This window comes from Asterias amurensis, chromosome 22 (genome assembly GCF_032118995.1).
Source record: "Asterias amurensis chromosome 22, ASM3211899v1".
NCBI classification, from domain to species: Eukaryota; Metazoa; Echinodermata; class Asteroidea; order Forcipulatida; family Asteriidae; genus Asterias; species Asterias amurensis.
The window spans coordinates 4989852-5009835 of record NC_092669.1 but is presented as its reverse complement, the minus strand read 5'-3'; the positions used below and the strand labels follow the sequence as shown (position 1 = coordinate 5009835).

General features: G+C 39.3%; 1 protein-coding gene across 1 annotated transcript; it reads left to right on the top strand.

The window, feature by feature from the left end:
* The first annotated feature begins 2553 nt into the window (after nt 1-2553).
* LOC139953879 (uncharacterized) lies at nt 2554-16547 on the top strand. Its single transcript, XM_071953470.1, has 8 exons — nt 2554-2589; nt 3361-3625; nt 4819-5145; nt 6467-6808; nt 7291-7611; nt 8123-8479; nt 9367-9525; nt 10263-16547. The coding sequence occupies exons 2-8, from the start codon at nt 3538-3540 to the stop codon at nt 13199-13201; spliced, it is 4533 nt and encodes a 1510-aa protein (XP_071809571.1). The 5' UTR covers nt 2554-2589; nt 3361-3537; the 3' UTR covers nt 13202-16547.
* Nucleotides 16548-19984: the final 3437 nt, after the last annotated feature.

Here is a 19984-nt window from a genome sequence, read left to right as displayed (position 1 = left end):
CAAATTTTGAACTACCGCTAGTGACCGGAAAGTCAACAAAAATGAAAAAATATGCCATGATGTTTCAGTGAAACACCACAAACGGTAAATGAAAACGTGTATTATTTACAATTCTTGTCTCCAATGATTCAACTTTACACGAAGGCAACGGTGTAGACGGCGGTACCGCACGTTCTGTACAAAGAAATCTAATCCTGCTCGTTAATCGGCCGTCCAGCTGGAGGTCTCCTATCTTTTTCCACTAGTTAGACGGGGGCATTGTCGGGGTATTCTTTTGTTACTCTGCGGTTTTGCGGGTCGTTAGAGCTCCTTCTATTCCTACCTCCATGGTTTCAGATTCTCAGGTAGCAACAATGAGGTCTTAAAGGTGCTGCAGCTGATTTCACGAAACGCTAGGATCAATCCTAACTCGAGTTAGGACGGATAACCAGTCCTAACTTAGGATGGGTTCAATGTGTCCTAACGTATAAGCATACGGAACTGAACACGTCCTAAGTCCTAAGATTAATCATAAGTTAGGATGAGTTTGGTGAAATCGACGGCTGGACACTTTGGGTAATTACTCAAAATAATTGTTAGCATAAACTTACTTGGGAACGAGCAATCGAGAGCTGTTGATAGTATAAAACATTGTGAAAAACGGCTCCCTCTGAAGTAATGTAGTTGTTTAGAAAGAGGCAATTTCTCACTCAATTAATAATAAAAGACTAAGCTGAAGCCTTTTAATTTTTATGCAACAGGGTCGTTATTGTTGTTGTTGTTGGTTTTTTCCGTTGTTTTAATGGGATACACCAAGTGAGAATACTGGTCTTTGACAATAATGATTGCTAAACGTCTTCAATGCCTTTGAGTTTGATCACAACCATTGTTAGTGAGCTCGCCTAGATGTATATTCAGTAATTTTCACGTCAACAGTGACGAAACCAAAACACCTGAAGAACAATAACCACTGCCAAACAGGGAAAATAAGAAAAGTGACATACACATAATATAAAACCAAGCAAACAAGAATTACTAGCCCAATCATTAAAAAAGATAACAAAATGTTAATAACAAATTACCTGAATGTTGGAAAACTCAATAAGGACATTATTATTTTTTATAAATGTTGTCAAACAGTTGCAAACCCAATACAAATCAATTTCACACATGTTTAAGACATTGTGATCTGTGTTCTATAAAAATATACCCAAACCATTTAAAACATATGTTAACATAATTGGATGTTCTTACACACACTCGGGCTCTAAGTTTGAGTCAAAACCTTGACTCCACAAAATGGCGTGCCGTGTTAGTTCAAGGCGTATAAAAATAAGGAAAACCGTGCAATTTATAGACACAACTTAGGCTGTTGTCTATACAAGCTTCGGCAGGGCCTGTGTCTGATGATCTCTTTCCTCTCCTGTACATAGTTAATTCCTAGTTATTAATTTATTGTAGGTTTTCTCGGTCAAATTCGGCAAATTAGCAGCCTTTTCATTTCCATGCGTTCGAATTAAAGCTGTTTTGCCTCTCCAGTTGTTACTGCGTTTCAAATTCAGAATTCGGCCATTCAATTTCGTTTAGAGTCGAGTCAAATTCCTTTGGCACTATGTTCAATTTAGTGTATCGTCATTTCTTTTTCGTGACACACACGCCTCGAGAAGCGACTGCGAATTTGAATGCTGCTTTGATGAATTGTTAAATTGAATGATTATTTTGTTAAATCAATTGACGCAACATGCTAATCATAAAACGAAATCGAATTACCCTTTTGAGTAGCATTCCATTTCGCGCGAAATAGAATAGCTTGATGGTTAAATTGGCTGCTCATTTTCCGAAATTGACCGAGAAAACCTATATTTGGTTTAAGATTAAATTGTTTCTGTACAATTTAATGCGCTTTAGATTCTGTTACATTTCTATATGTACTGTTTATTTCTCACAATAATTGTTCTTTTTTTAACAATATGTATGGAATAAACGTATTATTGAATTGAATATTCTTCTGTAGGTCGTTATATTCTACTTTAAAACATCTTTCTGACCATACGCATTTTATAACAAACGGTTTTCAAACGCTTTTCATAGACCAACTCAACCGATCCGAAGGCACCCTTTAAAGCCATTGGACTCTTTCGGTAAACAGTATTGTCCAAGGCCCACACTTCGTGTATCACAACTTCTATAATCAAATAACAAACCTGTGAAAATTTGGGCTTAATCGGTCATCGGAGTCGGGAGAAAATAACGGGAAAACCCACCCTTGTATCCGCGCACTTCGCCGTGTCATCATGACATGTGTTTAAAATAAATCCGTAATTCTCGTTAACGAGAATTTATATTGTTTTACTGTTTTCTTAAAAAGTAAAGCATTTCGTGGAATAATATTTCAAGAGAAGTTGTTCACCACTACCTTCTGTAAACCCTGTAAGTTATTTGTAAATCTGTGAACTTTGTTTTTCTGTACCGAAAGGGTCCAATGGCTTTAACATAATTATGTCGACCCCGAAACAACCTTTGTCGTCACATTATATTGACTTCCCGGAACTAGAACTGTATACACATCCATATACCAGAATCACTCAGCTAGCGTACAGTTGCCATACTGTAAGTATAAATATTAAATAACCCATGTTGATAATATTTTATGAGTTTACAAAACTACAATATTATGTGTGGACCTGCATTGTCCAGTTTCGTTGTTTGTTTTGTCAGTGACACTCTGTACATGCAGTGACACCATGACGGTCTATCCTTGTTGAAGTTTGAACTTTTTTTGAAAGGCAGCTATGATCGTGCATGTTGTGTGCATGCCTTTATCCGTATTGTTTACCTTGCTATTAATGTAGGATTCGATCAGTTGTGCATGAGTGTCAGTCATTGGCGAACATTACATCATTGGCTAGGACAAAACTCATATAGGATCACAAATACATACAAATTACACGGTGTAATGATGATCATAATAGAAAACATCCCTTGAATTACTTCTCTCTGAATGTCATATTTGATGAGAAATAACTAAAACTATAAAACTATGTGTCATGAGAAAAGAAATATAAAATTGCAACAGGTCATGCAGCGGGCATCCTAGCAGTTGCAATACAAAACACTACAATGCAACAAAACTGTATTGTTCCTCCATGGGGAGTTCATTTTGACCTTTTCGCTCACATAAAAACACACCAATAAAAAGTACAAACGAAAGAGGTTAAACCGTACCACAGACAAAATAGTTGGCATAAATAAGTTAAAGGCAACGTGTATATAGCTTGTTTTTACGACATTTTGCATGCTGTTTATATTCTTCTCGATATTTGCATGACAAAACAATTGTCAATATTATTTGCAACTAGTAAGGTTTAAATTTTCTTATAGGTGATGTGCACTGAACAACAACCGACTCGGGCGAAGAATGGGTATTTGTTTCATCGCACAGAGTTTGCTTGGCCAGACCTATTTGAAAACGGTGACGAAGTGAGTTGGTTTGGCCAATAATTCTTGAAAGTGTTGAAGACGGTCGAACCTGTGCTTGTAGCATTAAGGGAGTCAACGATGCCAAGATCGTCTATAGGCCTGCGAGTGGCTTTTGTCTACTTCGTGATTGGGCTTGCAATGAGCAGCATTTGTCCGGCTGATAGAGGTGAAGACAAAAAAAATGAAATACTTAGGTTAAGCATTTCAAATAGTTTCGCTTATCTTTAGTGTGTATGCAATAGAAGTTCTTGCGTGGCACTTCTGTTCGTCCCTTTTTTGAACCACATTTTACTTGCAACCTTTATAATAGAAACATTAATCTCGAAGAGAAACGTTATTCTAAAAGCTTTGTCTGGTTTTAATTCAAACTTACAAATAAATTCCCCCAAAAAGATTGACAATCGATTGTAACCTTGATTTTAGAGTCCGCACCGCCCCTTTATAACTAACAGTGTATATGAAGTGCACCCTCTCGTGTCCAGGTTGTTCGAGTGCGAACCCTTTACTACTAAGGGTGCGTTCGATTTATAGCTTCCCCCGGTCGACCCCGGTCTGCCCCGTTACGTTCGAATAGCTTTGACGTCATTCCAGGGGCTCACCCGGGTCAGCCCCAAGTGCCCTGAGTGGAACGGGTCACTCGGGGCTGGGCAGAGGTGCATGACCTCACCACGAGAGGGTGAGTCATCGTTCGATTAGCTCTTGTCAGGGGCTCACGCGAATGAGCACTTAAGCTAATCGAACGCACCCAAAATCATTTCCCATTAGACATGCGTATAAATACTCGGCACGCGCGCCTTCGGCGTGGAATGAGATGCATGCTGGTCTAGCTAGCGATTAGACCAGAATGCACCTCATTCAACAGTTAGTGCTGGCGAAATGTGTTGTTGGGAAAAGTTTCATGGCAAACAGTGAAAATGCTACACAAATAAATCCAACGAAAAAAAAAAGAAGATACACACAGAAAGTTCCGCAACTTCTGTAACGAGGCATTATTCCATTTACTTTTGTGCCCCTTGTTAACATGCCTGGAGAGTCTTTGTGCCCGTCGAGTGATTTCACAATCAAAATAAAACAAATCCGCTGTAACTCTCCAAACATCCGAGCAACAATCGTACAAAATGTCCCTCTCAGCAAAAAGCTATTATCCAAACTTTATCAAATTGGATGTCACAAACTCCCATGTCACAGTGGGCAGAATTTGTACCCATGACCCCGCCTGGGACCCTCTTATCTGTTTATTTTACATACTATTTTGAAGTGCATTTAAACCAACTATTACTTGTTTTCTCCTTAGTTACTGGGGTGCACCCTCCGTTCATCCAATCGTACCAAAATAATGTTATTTTCCACAATGTGCAGCTCTTGCAATCCATGATGTAACCAGCGACACCAACGGCCAGGTCACAATCCAGCAAGGTATTCTCCAGCAAATTCCGTGCACTACTTTTCGACCGGGCGAGAGTGTAGCCGGCGTTTTTTGGTACCGTGGCAACAGTGACATCGACCCTCGAAGAAAAAGACTGATCGGGCAGAACGACAATAGGGCAAACCAGAACTATGCTCTGACGTCACACAACGGACTGATCATTAAAGATGTCACCAAACAGGACGAGGGGAATTATGTCTGCATTATTGTTCCTCACGAAACGATCAACAGATATAGCGTGGTTGAAGTACTTGTTATAGGTGAGACGTTGTTCTAGGGAAGTAATTAGGGAGGTTCAGTTGCACATTCCGCGTGAACGTGAACATGAATATCAAAAAATCATCACGTTAAATAAAGTTACGTTTTTTTTTAAAGCATACGTGAAGTTACCATTAGCATACGTGAAGTTTCCATAAGGCACGTTTCAAACGTGCGCGCAGACGTCACACTTGAGCAAGCAATAAGCCCAAAGTGGCGGCTTCACGCACACAAAAACAACACCATATTTTGACGCTCACGTTCACGTATTTGCTTGCGTAACGTTCAGCTAAACCTCGCTAATGTGACAATCCTATGGACCGTTCCGGCTTTCCACTAAGCTCCGCCCACCGCGCACGTGAACAAGACACGTGTACAAGCACTCCCAATGATATTCTGCATAATTCTGCCGCGCGTGCCAAATATACGCGCACGCATGACCGAGTTTGTCTGACCACAGTTGTTGCTGCGATTGGTCAAATGGGTGAACGCGCACAGTTTGATTGACAGGCCGGATCGATTTATTATGCGACGCGCGTAAGGCGCTTTACCGACCAGTGTTTTCCGGCAAGAACCATCCTTTTACAACCGGGGTGAACCCCTTCTCTTTTCGACAAGTGCAATGGGTTATCTTTAAGGGACTTGCACAACACACACGGGACCAACGGCTTCACGTCCCATCCTAAGGGCCAAGCATCATAGTTAGGTGTCTTGTTTTAAGGACACGGGTGTCGCGACCGAGACTCGAACCAACACTTTGCTGTTCAGGAACATCATATTGTGTCAAGTGTTCAAAAGAGGGCGCTATCAGATGATACAGTTCGCTTCTTAGGGATTGGGGGGGGGGGGCGTGGGGGGCAGCGTTTCTGAGGGATAGAATCTCCTGCAAAACCGTAACCATAAACAGTTTTAACATTCCAACAGGTAAACGCACAACATTTTAGTTTTATTGTGAATCATCATATTATTATTTTATCACTCTTCATTTTGGGTAAAGTGTGACCATCTTTTAATACGTTAGGGCACCGCTGCCAATAATAACAGGAGTCGAACTGCCTCTACCCACCGGTAAATCTCGGTGGGTTAGTTGGTATGACACCGCTCTTAATGCAAGGGTCATGGGTTCGAATCACACCCAAGATATTATGACTGTCTGTGATGTTGTTCACAGAGCTCGGGAAAGTAGTGACTAGGGGCATGTACAGCTCACACACATCGGTGTATGTGGGTGAAACCAAAATATGTATTCTTTACCCTCAGGCAAATTTTCATCGAGTATTGCCATCATAAAACTAAACACATTGTTAATCCTTGTCAATACAGAAGGCGTGTTTCAAGCCGTAGAAGCTGACCTCATAACTACGTCTAGTTTGGCTCAACCTTTACGACACGTGATACCATGCCCGTGTGATGTGACGTCATCTTCAACGGTGTACTGGTCACAGGGAACCGGTGTTACGAGTGGAACTGATATTCTCTGTGCCAGGTTCCCCGGTGGAACTGTACTTCAGTTCCAAGGTCGAGTTGGTATCGGTGTAGCTTCGACCGGTTCGCTAATACTCAACTCTCTTCAAAACACCCGAGAAACTGTGAGGTTTTGGTGTCACGTTTTCGAGCTGGACGGGTCTTTGATGAATTGTTACGTCGACGCAAAGATAGTGAAAGGTTGATAACATCAGTTAATAATGAAAAAAAAAAAAAAAAAAAATGAAGAAGAAAAGAAAATGAAAAAATGAAAACATTCCAGATGGTATGACAAGCAACATCACATGTTTTAGAAAGATAATGAGAGTACTAAGAGTGTACATCTTAAACTTATGACAACAAAAATTATTGTTATCTATAGGGAAAAGAACAATGAAAAACGTATAGAAAAAAGCAAGATCAAAGAAAACCAACAATTATTGTGTGCTTTCGACGCATAATAAAAGGTTTCAGGCCTGAAGTCTTTTAGTATTTTGAGTGAGAAATTACCTCTTTCTCAAAAAAACTATTTTATAGGGAGCCGTTTCTCACAAAGTCTTAGTTTATCAACGGGTCTACATTGCTCGCTACTAAAACAAGTACGTTTTTTGCTAACATTTATTTTGAGTAATAACCAATCGTGTCCAGTGTCTTTAACACGTTGTGTTTCTTTCTCAATGTAGATGATGAAAGACCGTCAAACAATGCCCTTCAAGCTTCAACAGATTCCTTCTATGTTCTTAAAGGTGAAGATCAAACACTGCCGTGTACCGATGGACCAATTAGCGAGCAGACATGCGAGGTACAATGGTTTAAAGATGCCTCATCAGCCATAGAACTTCTTGTGAACTATACCGCCTTGAATGACGTCACGTATGACGATGCGGGTTTTGGTCTCGGTAGTGATTTTGCTCTTGTAATAAAATCTGCAGATGAAGAAAATGACGGGATATACATCTGCAAGATGAAGTCTGGATCCCATCGTATGGAGGTCCGAGTTATTGGTAAGGAATGAATAGACTGGTTCATAGAATCTACTGCACTCTATAAGCTTGTAATAACCGAGTAAAAAAAACTTATTTAGCGTTCCCGCCCGCTTCCTTTTAAGAGGCCGTTTCCTTTTGTCTTTTTTTAAATTATTTTTGTTGTCTTTTTTTATTATTGACAAACGGGTTATTTTAAACGATCTCAGCTAAAACAATCTGAATGTCTTGTCTAAATTTCTCGTCCAGAATGTTTCATTTATGTGTTGTGTATTTGAGCAGTAGAAAAAAACACGGATATTTTTGACATTTTAAAAAGAATGGCGGCCGTCTTGAAATAAAAAATAAAAAATAAAAAGCCCTTCCTCCTTCCTTTTTTTGAGAAACCCGGACGCTAAACATGTTCTTTTTTTTACTCGGCCTAATCCCATAATTTTCAGTACGGCATAGCTTTATAACTCTTTTAAGGAGAATATATCTTTTTTACATTTACAAAATTGACTCTATGTACTTCTCCAATCCTTCAATGCAGGTGATACATTTCCACTTGACAAGGGCAACATTTCAAGAGTTGAAGAAATAACTTTTGAGCCTGGGCAGAATTACACGCTAGAATGTACGGTTGGTTTGAACACCACAAAAAGCAGAACAGCATTTTGGTCATTCGGCCAAAAAGATGCAATAAACACCACCGTTATCGGAACATTCAAATCCCCGGACAGTTTGGTGAACGCAGAGAGCATTGGAAGGAACAGCTGTTATAGAATCACCGTTGATGGCGCTCTACTGCTGACCGGCTGCCCGATTGATAGTGACGTCAGATACTGGTGTCACGTGTTCGTAGACGGTGTACTGTACCGATACTATGTGGATTTGGTCGTCGTACAAGGTAGTGTGTTTATTTGTTGAAGGTTGGGGAAAGGTGGGGTTGATCACCGCTTAGGATTGTCACGTTGTGTTAGAATGACGAAACGGTAAACATTGCCCCGATTTTAAAGAGCTGCAGTTTTGAGCGCAATGAGTCAATGACAATACGCCTTTCTTAATATTTATGCATGAGGTACGTCACAATGCTAACCCAAATCGAGGCAATGGGCGCAGCCACTGCAAGTGATGGGGGACTTTCGCCCATAGCCTCATTTTGGGTAAGAATTGAGACGTCATGTATAAGTATTGAGAGAGGCGTGTGAAGTTGCCTGGTCAAGGGTTAGACTGCTCGATTGCAATATCACAATTGGGTTGTGGGTTTGAATCATACCTGTGCTAACTTCTGATTTCACAATGACTAGAATAAAATTTTGTCGTCCAGTTACTGAATCACAATTTCTTAATTTGTGTATTTCATAATCAACGTTAAACCATGGTATATGAGAGAGATTTGCCGTTGCCAGCTTGGTGTTTAATTAAATCCCATTGTGGGAGTTTGCCGAGTTCCCTTGACGGGAAGAACATCCAAACAAACAGACAAACAAACATACAAACAACCAAACACAACCAAAGTAATGCCTAGCAGACAGAGGTTTTATACCGGCCAAAACATAATGGACATCCTCTTCAATTAAAAAGGTTACCAATAACGAGCAGTTTCACAATTAAAAAGACATATATAACTTAAAGAAGGCTTCATATTTTTGTGTTCACTCGTTGTATTTTAATATTCCACATTCTTTTGAGTTACTTTGAAAAAACTGTGTGTTGTCTCGGCCTTAGTAAAGATTGCAATTACCGTAAAGGAATTTATACTATTATTTTCTAAATACCGTTTGTTTTCTGCAGATTCGTCGAAGTTTTTCTTGGGTCCCTTCTGGATAATAATCCCCATTATCGCAATTGTCATCATCGTGTGTTTAGTGACTGTGCTCTGCTGCAAATACCGAGTAGTCAAACCGTGTTACTCCAGTTACGTCATGGTTGATGTCGAAGGCAACTTGAACGGTAACTTTCTATTGATTATATTAAAAACTCAGCCAATCTAGAGCAAGTTCGATGACAAACATTTAGTCGATAACTGACCAGCATTGATGCAGCAGCGATGGATTTCAATTGAGTACCACCGCGGTATTCAACATGTCATTGCCTTTTGCTATAGTGTCACTGGCTCCACTCTGCGCTTTGCAGAGGTTAGTATGGAACTGGCTAGAAAATGTGGTTATTAGACTGGTTCCAAATGGTCGATCACATCAATCAACCAATGGCCGATCAGCCTTGGATCGAGTCAAAATAGTCAACCTTTACTATGGTGCACATTTGAGAGTGACAGCATTAACAAGTGCGCCACCAAGAGGCTGCGATGAAGAACAGACCCTTGCCACGGAAGAGGAAAAGTGGATTGATCAAACCCACTTCTTTTTAGTAAAGTAGAACAAATCTGTCGTTTTAAAGTAATACAAGCTTCTCCATCTTCGATTAAGACCAACTTCTCCAGTGGTTGACAAGCATAATAAGTTATCCAAACAATGTGTTTTGATAGTTAACCACCTAAAGGTGTCATTATCCTTTTTATTATAGGTTTGTCAACGGCGCATTTTGGGGTTGGGTGTATACCCATATAAATTTACCCAGTTTAAATGGTGCCCCTTGTCTACCATAAAAGGGCTACTTGTGACAAATCTTGAGAATGGGGCTTACTTTACCATTTTTTTTTATATATATTTTTGTTTTACTGTTGTCAGATTCTGACGCAGAGCTGATCAGAGAAGTCAAGGACGAAGTAATGGTGAGGGTTGCAAGAGTTCCAATAACACCTTGGGCTACAGACGACACCCCAGCATGCTACAAACCAATGGTAGACGTCTACATACCACCCCAATTGTTCATCAAACACAAATCAGCCGAGCACACCATACGGTATCAGTTAGAATCAGACGACCAACTCTTTGACGATGGTATCTCACAGTTAAAAAGTAAGCATGTTGTCCTTGAGGGTAGGGCAGGTAGCGGGAAAACCACTCTCTTGCACAAGATTGCGTTTGAAATGTGCGATGGGAAAGCCGAAGCATTGGAGGGACAGGTTAGGTTGGTGCTGGTCTTAACAGCTAGGGTACTCCTTCAACATAGAAATCTTGGTGACGCAGTCTTTCAACAGTTAGGTCAACCAAAACACACAAAGATATCGCCAAGATCTATCAATTCATTTTGCAAGAACCACACCCTGGATGTGGCGATTCTTGTTGATGACTGCGAGGAAGTTGGACAAGTCTTGAAGTTTATCAGAATGCAAGGTCTGTTTGGTGCTTACGTCGTTTTGGCAACAAGACAAATACGGGATGCAGATTTTAGATCTGAGTTTGATTGCCGTCATGTCACAGTCGCTGGCTTCACACCGACAAGTTCTCGAAGGTTCATCAAACGTGTTCTTGACAACAGCAAGAGGAGCGAAGAACTTGTCGGGTATCTTGACGATCATATTTTACCTCCCTATGTTGAGTCTCTTCCATTGAACCTTACGGCTCTGTGTCAGCTATCTTTGTGGACAGACGGTGAAGTTTTCAGACGTCGCCTTAAAACAAGCGAGTTGTTTTGTAAACTGGTCAAGTGTTTGTTTGATGGTGCTGCGTACAGAACAAAACAACAGGGCGATGGTAGTGGTCAAACCATGGGATGCCATCAACCAACTCGAGATCAACCGGGCCATGGTAGTAGTCAAACCTTTAAAGGCCATCAACCTACTCAAGATCAACAGCACCATGGTAGTAGTCAAACCATGAAAGGACATCAACCTACTAAAGATCAACAAGGCGATGGCAGTGGCCAAACCATGAAAGGCCATCAACAAACTCGAGATCAACAGGGCGATGGTAGTGGGCAAACCAACGCAGGCCATCAACCAACTCGAGATCAACAGGGCAATGGTAGTGGTCAAACCAACGAAGGCAATCAACCAACTCAAGATCAACAGGGCGATGTGAGTGGTCAAACCAACGAAGGCCATCACCTAAGCCAACATCAACAGAAAATGCTGGTTAATTTGGGAAAGATAGTAATACCAAGGGTTTTACAGAATCATGGCCTATTTTGTGAGCTGTCCCGAAAAGATGTTTGTCAGTTTGTTGAAAGCACGAATAGTGCCTTTGACGAGGGTGTTAGAGTTGGGCTTCTCCGTGAGCGAGTTGGAGGTTCTGCATCTCAAACAGAACGAACGGCTTACTTTGCCCTAGAGATTTTTCAAGATCTCTCTGTCGGCATCAGTTTGACCCAAACCGATAAAAGTCTGTCTTCCTATTTGGAAGAAATGGTGCGTTTTGGAACGACATTTGCCAAAGCGTTCCTGTTTGCTGGTTTGCCAAGTCATAATGCTTATCCTTCCATAAAGGGCGTAATAGCAAAGACACTTGTAGATATTACAAGCAAACTGAAAAGTCTGAAACCAATGTTTGGAAAGTCCTTAGCTCCAATTGACCAGAATACGTTTTTGAAACTAAAACAAAGATACATGCAGATGATTGAAATGTATCTCCAACTCCAACATGAATCAGGAGGTGGAGTGAGCTTACCGATCAAGAAGGTCAGATTATTTTCAGTAGGGAGTTCACCTAAGGGCAAAGGCAAGATTCGCTTAATTGGGGTCTCAAGTCATAAGTTACGGTTGCTTTCGTACTCTCTCACACACTTGCAGACCGACTTGAAGATCAAGTCCATCAAGTTGCTTCGATTTGGCAAACACCCGTCGAAAGAGCTGAGGAAGTATCTGGAGGATTTTCTTCCATACGTGTTTAAAGACACTGATAAAGAAACGTCCAAACTAGGGGAGACAGATTCGGTGAATGCAACGCTGATGTTGTTGTTGGAAAGGGTTGAATCTAGCCTAAGGGGTGAGGTTGATGAGAGTTCATCTAAGCTTGACCTAGACACCAGTGTCATTCTTGCCCTACAGTCTTCATTTCTACAAGACGCCATGCTGTCGCAATCCGGTGAGTGTTGCTTGTCAACCCCTGCTAAAGACTTTGCCCAGTGTCTCCTCAAGCTGACGAATTTGGAGGAGATTGTCTTGATTGGGTCGATTCTAAGCTCAAAAACCATCTGCGAGTTGGCGAGCAACCTGAAGAATTTCACGCAGTTGAAGATGCTAGATCTTCGTCTGAACAAGAAGATTGACGACTCTGCTTTCAGTGAGGTCACACAATCAGTCTCTTCTTGCAGAAGCCTGGTTGATCTTAGACTATCTCTGTACATGGTAACTCTGCAAGGGTACGATAAAGTCACGCAATGTCTTGAAAGAGATAAAAATGGTTGGACGAGATTGAAGAAACTGTTTCTGCTTCACGGTAGTCCTACAGATAGGTTCGTGGTATTTCTATCCGAAGTTATGAAGTACCTGAAGAATATCAATGAATTCAACATCGCAGCACTCAACTCGTCTAAGGAGTTGTCACCTGGAGCTATTGATAGTTTTGAAAGTGCCTTCAAGTCGATGGAGATCAGACAGAAAAACATAGAAATTGAGAACATGGAAGGTTTGAGGGCTAAAATAAAACCGGCTTCCAAGGATCAGAAGCAACAAGCTGGGAGTATCGAGCCGGCCATGGAGATCGAAAAACGCGGTGTTGATGAAACCTCTCCATTAACAGATGGAGAGGGGGGTTGCACAAAAGAGCTAGAGAGTAAAGTCTAGCATTCTGAAAAATTTTCCGCCCCCCCCCCCAATTTTTTGCTTTGTTTTATTATCAATAGAATAGTATAATAGTAGACTGCTCCTACTTTTATAATAGTATTTGTAATCATGAAATCAAAGTATTTAATGTGAACTGAATTACGTTCCGTGATACTGACATGTAAACGTGAGCTAAAACATGGCGGCGCCCTTGGCTGGCTACGTGACGTCAATTAACAATCAAAATAGACTCGTGCAGTCCTAACATCAACATTCATGTCAATTTGTTCTTGCTCCCGCCACACAGAAACATAATCGTCGCTGTTTAGGTTTGGTATGGGTGACCCTTGACCAAGTTGGCTCAATTAAAATCCAAGATGGCGCACTTCAAGGTCAAAGTGGTGCAGGTGGCTTATGTAGTACACATTGGCGCTCAGTGCACACTGTGATATTACCAGAAACAATACATACCCCTATCTACCACTTGTACGCTAGATCACCAGGTGGCCACTATTGTGTAAAAAATTACGTTTAAGCATTTTAGGTGCTACACCGTGCCTTAACCTGTTTTTTATCTAAACTTGGGTTTGAATGTATTTTTGCAAACAATGTGCCTGTATTTTACACATCTTTTGTTGTTTGATGAGATACGAATATGTTTTTAAAGTACAGATTCATGTTAAGTAGTTTGTAGTTTAAATTTGTATTAGTTATACGTGTTACTGATAGAAGTATTTTTTTCTTCATATTTTTAGCAAATCAAACAATCCTCCGTGACAAGATACGACTGCTTTCTGAACAAGGTCGTTTTAATACGTTTACAATTTTCAGCATTAGTAAGCATTCAAAATGAATTTATTGACGAAAAATTATATCTTCCATTTTATTAAACATAATACTATATTTTTGAAATGGTGCTCGAATGTAATTCAGCACTAACTGCCACTGCAAACTATTTTCAGCATTTTTAGCATGATTTTAATACAACCATTGACTTTAAAACGTGTCTTCCATTTTAATACAAAGATAATATTATATTATTTGAAATTCTGCTTTAACGTAATCCCTCCCAATTTCCAGTGTTTAATCATAATCTTTTTAACATTTATTTTACGTATTTTATATTTTAAAGTCCCAAGTTTTGTTTTCTTATGTTTTAAAGTATACGGATATATTGACAGTTTAATTATGCGCTTCCATGGGCGTGGCCATCGTATGTCGTCCGATGATGAATTTGTCATTTTATGTCATGTACATGTATATAGGTAGGATTTGAAACCTTGCATGGTGGAAGTATAACTACAAGAGGTTTGTGATAACATCATGTGAATAGTTTTGATGGTGAAAAGAACCGGTGGTATAACTACTCCTAAAATCTCGGGTGGTATTCGAACCCACGACCATTTTTTCACAGAACTCGTGAAAGTACTGAGTATACAGTGCTCTTACACATCGGTGTATGGTTCAAAACCAAAATAAATATTATCCCGATGCAAATCTAACATCTCTTATGACTCCTAAATCAGTTAACATCAGTTCTTTTCAGAACCAACACTACTAAAAAGATATACCGCGAACCTTTCTTTATTTTATTTCAAAATGTAAAATGGAGACTAATTTTGTTTTTGTTACAGTACAATTTTGAAATGTTTAATATCACCCGCGTTAATTTTGGACATTGTTATTTAGTCGAAAAAACACCAAAAAAATTCAAAAAATATTTGTATAGTTTGATGATCTTCTAAAGATATGCTTAACTTAAGTTTTAAGTGTTATTGAACAAGGTTTCTCTTTTTCTTCATTTTTGACAAAGATTACCACAACAGAAATTGTATAATGAATTTTATAGGGTTTGTATTTTGTAGGTTTGGTTATGGGTCTGAAAATTACTATGGCGGTACAAAAGTTACGTGGTGGTGGGAAGTACAATAGCTTCGGGTATTTTAATGCACATGGAAATGTTTACCTTAAAGTACTTCAATAATGGAAACACTTTATCAGAGTTTATATCTCCACAAATTGGAATCTGAGAAGTGTTACCGCACTAACGTTTTTTGGATTGTGTATTCCCTTGTTACAAGGACGTCCTTTTGCGTTCACATTTACTCAGAGTTTATATCTCCACAAATTTGGATCTGAGAAGTGTTACCGCACTAACGTTTTTTGGATTGTGTATTCCCTTATTACAAGGACGTCCTTTTGCGTTCACATTTACTCAGAGTTTATATCTCCACAAATTTGAATCTGAGAAGTGTTACCGCACTAACGTTTTTTGGATTGTGTATTCCCTTATTACAAGGACGTCCTTTTGCGTTCACATTTACTCAGAGTTTATATCTCCACAAATTTGAATCTGAGAAGTGTTACCGCACTAACGTTTTTTGGATTGTGTATTCCCTTATTACAAGGACGTCCTTTTGCGTTCAAATTACTCACTACATAATTTCGGCGACCACCTTTTTTGAATGAAATTTCCACATGTTAATCTTATTGTATAAACAACTACATTTATATAGGCTGAAAACAATACAACGGTTCAAAAAGAAAAGATATATATATATATACACATTACCTTGAACCTTGTTTGTTGTTGTTATTGCTGTAAGAATAAAACTCAGATCAATTCTACTAAGGGAGAGAAATAGGCCCAGAAAAAGTAGTTTTAGCAAATCTCTGTGTGCCCTCAATAAAGACCAGACTCAAAAATTTACGTTTTGATTTAAATCAAATTTCATCTTTCCAGTTACTGTCCTTTACGTTCGTTTTAAGTTTAACGTTTTTCTTGCAAAAGTTTGCTTTTTAACATGTTTTGGTGTTCTTGTTGTTTGATATGTAATATCACTTTTGTTCTTTGTCTTTTAACTAGCCTCTTGTATCCTAAATGTATTGATTCAACAGTATGTGTTAATGTTCCATTGGATATGTTTGTACTTTGTTTTCACTGGTGATGAGTACGGAGTCTTAGAGCTCCACTCAAAAGAAAAAAAAGAAGAAAACAAGCCCGGTTCATACTTCATGCGAACGCGAATGCGAAGCGAATTTGACGTGAATTTGACGTCACACCCTCCTTTCGCAGCGATTATTCGCAAGGGAGTAGAGAGGGCAACTGCTGCGAATTGTTCGTTGCGAATTTGTGACGTCAAGATTCGCTTCGCATTCTCATTCGCAGGAAGTATGAACCGGGCTTAAAACTGAAATCATACTGATACTGTTTATGCTTGCTGCTTTTATCTGCGTATACACCAGCTTTTAAATTATTTAGTGGTCGCACATTATTCGGGGTGCATTACAAAATGGATAATAAAAAAACGTTAAGATCGAAATAAGCATCCTCGTCAAACATTTATTTCAATAATAGTAATTTATACTTTGTAACAACAAATAATAAACATTTTGTGTAAGGAGTGTTGTTGTTTCGATATTATTTTTCAAAGATATAATTTAAAGATGCTATGTCAGTTTTTTGGCCGACTTGACCCAAAAATTGTGAATTTAAAATTCAAAAGGTATTTTGATTGGGGTCGAGAAAGTTATAAGCTTTCATTTGAGTCATTGCTCGAAAAAGTCCGCCAATTATTAGTAGCAGTGAAATAAAGTGCTCAAAATTAGTTTTTTTCGGGATCCCGACAATATATCACGTGACCAATTCTTATGTGTTTTATAAGAAACGTTTAAAATTTTTGTCATGGTTCCTGTCCATTAAAAGTAAAAGTTAAACTTTTTATCGTTAGAGCGGGTGATACTCTTTGAAATACCATTCACTCAAAACAAAATATTTTTTTAATGTTTGGGGCCAAAAATCTGACATAGCATCTTTAAAACAAAATTTGATTTCAGAAACAAGAAATGCTCTTCGTTTTGCGCACACAAGTTCACGGGCGCTTATTGCGAGGAAGTATTCAACGTAACCTTTATGAAGCAGAATATAATTTTCAGACTTGAAGGCAGTGGACACTATTGGTAATTACTCAAAATAATTATTAGCATAAAACCTTTCTTGATTACGAGTAATTGGGAGAGTTTGGTGGTATAAAGCATTGTGAGAAACGGCTCCCTCTATAGTGCCATAGTTTCGAGAAAGAAGTGATTTTCCACGAATTTGATTTCGATACCTCATATTTATCTAAATGCACACAACTTCGTGTGATAAGGGTGTTTTTTCTTTCATTATTATCTCGCAACTTCGACGACCAATTGAGCTCAAATTTTCACAAGTTTGTTATTTTATGCATATGTTGAGATACTATTAGTGAGAAGACTGGTCCTTGACAATTACCAATAGTGTCCACTGTCTTTAATTAAACCTAAACACGAAACAGGGAACTTGGCTTTTCAAGATAAGATTTAGCTGAGGTCCAGTGAGGGCGTTTTCTTCATCTCAACTTATATTGAGCAAGGTATAATTATGACACGCAAGCTCACGGGCGCTATTTACGAGTAAGTACTCATCGTAATACGGAAGCTTAAAGTGACCATCCGCGTTGCCTAGTTTCTGGGATTATTATCTCGGAAAGACATGTTTCCCTAATAATAAGACGTCTTTCCGTGATATTTTATCTTGGAAAGACGTGTTTCCCTGATACCTTGTCTTGGAAAGACGTCTTTCCCTGATACCTTATCTTGGAAAGACGTATTTCCCTGCTACCTTATCTTGGAAAGACGTCTTTCCCTGATACCTTATCTTGGAAAGACGTTTTTCCCTGATATCTTATCTTGGAAAGACGTCTTCCAAGATAAGATATCAGGGAAAGACGTCTTTCCAAGATAAAGTATCACGGAAAGACGTCTTATTATTAGGGAAACATGTCTTTCAGAGATAATTATCTCAGAAACTCGGCAACGCGGATGGCACTTTAAGCTTCCGTATCAACGTAACCATGAAGCACAATATCATTTTCTGACTAAACCTAAACACGAAACGGGGAAATAGGCTTTTCAAAATAAGATTTTGTTTCGATTCTAGTTCAAATTGATTTGAAATAATCTACAATGTTTGTATAATAGTAGTACGAACAAACATTGGGCACAGATACGCTGTTATGAACAGTTATGCCCTTTGACATTTTTCGATAGTGAAACTGCTCGAGATTAAAATCATTGAAGGAAACAACTCTCTCTGCTTTCGATCTGCATTGCTTTCCATCGTCATGATTATTGTGTTTATAAATTATGAAAATCAAGCTATTTTAAAAGCACTGGGCACTATTGGTCATTACTAAAAAATAAACTTGGTAAAGAGCTGTGGAGAGCTGGTGGTGGTATAAAACATTGTGGGAAAACGGCTCCCTCTGAAGTAAAGTAGTTTTTAATAGATGTTAAATTTGCATCGGGGATAAAGAATATTAATTTTGGTTTTTACCCATACACCGATGTGTGTTAGCACTGTATACTCAGTACTGTATACATATAATTCGAACTGCCTCTAGCTGCCGGGCAACCTCGGTAGTCTAGTTGGTAAGACACTGCTCTAGAATTGCAAGGGTCGTGGGTTCGAATCCCACCCGAGTAACATGCCTGTGATATTTTTTGCCTGTGATATTTTTTCACAGGACTCGGGAAAGTACTGAGTATACAGTGCTAACACACATCGGTGTATGGGTAAAAACCAAAATTAATAAAAAAGTAGTTTTTGTGAAAGAGGTAATTTCTCAGTGACTCAAATAATGAAATCCTTTATGCCTGAAGCCATTTCTATAGACAACTGATAAGAGCACGCAAAGTTTGTGCAATAAGTTTTTCTTTCTTTCATTTCTCTCTTGCAACTTCGATGACCAATTGAGTTCAAATGTTCACAGTTGAATCGTTTATGCATTATGTTGTGATACACCAAGTGAGACTACTGGGCTTTTGAAATATTACCAAACGTGTCCAGAGCTTTTAACATAATTGATAATTGCAAATCAGCCGCACAGTGGCAATGGGACATAAATGTCATACTTTTTTGTGTGATTATTTTTATACTCAAAATTAGGTGTGGGTGTGCGGTAGGAGAAGTGGAGAGGGGGGGGGGGAGCTCGGAAATTCACTTTGTTCACCCAATCGTCTGGACATCATGGACACGTGCGTGCAGTACTTATTATAACACCCCTTACCAATATTCTGCCTTTTCATTGGTTTAGAGCGCGTCACATGATATGTCTTAGTTTTGCTAGACGACGGCCGTGTGATAGTGCATCGGTTTGCCGTGCGCTAGTCCGAAAGACTAGCACACGGCGTGCAGTACCCAGACGTCCGTTGCGTGCACGAGGATGATAAATTAATAGTCTGTAACCATTTCGGGTTACTTGACACTACATGCAGAGCACAGTAAAAAATTTTGCAATCTGTATTTGCGTTGTCCGTGGATTGTAGCATTCAGGTCTGTAAAGTCTGTACAGTATTTAGAAATGTTTGGGGTGTTATAAAACAAATATTGGCTGCTTTTACTCGTGCAATGGTATACAAATATTGACTGCTTCGAGTGCTATGGTTAAAACTATGACTCCCGAGGTGATCCCCAGAGCGTTCTATTTTCCCGAGGCGAAGCCGAGGGAAAATAGAACGCTCCGGGGATCGCCGAGGGAGTCATAGTTTTTAACCATTGCACGAGTAAAAGCAGTCAATATTTGTTTTATAACACCCCAAACATTTCTAAATACTGTACTATTATTATTAAGTTACAGACCTGAATGCTACAATCCACGGACGACTCGAATACAGATTGCAAACACTTTTACTTTACTGCATGTAGTGTCGTGCAATCCGAAATGGTTACAGACTATTAATTTATCATCCTCGTACACGCAACGGACGTCTGGGTACTGC

Coding starts and splice junctions, on each gene's coding strand:
- LOC139953879 (XM_071953470.1), top strand. CDS start 3,538: ATGCCAAGATCGTCTATAGGCCTGCGAGTGGCTTTTGTCTACTTCGTG. Junction 5,146..6,466: donor GGTTGAAGTACTTGTTATAG/GTGAGACGTTGT, acceptor TTGTCAATACAG/AAGGCGTGTTTCAAGCCGTA. Junction 8,480..9,366: donor GGATTTGGTCGTCGTACAAG/GTAGTGTGTTTA, acceptor TGTTTTCTGCAG/ATTCGTCGAAGTTTTTCTTG.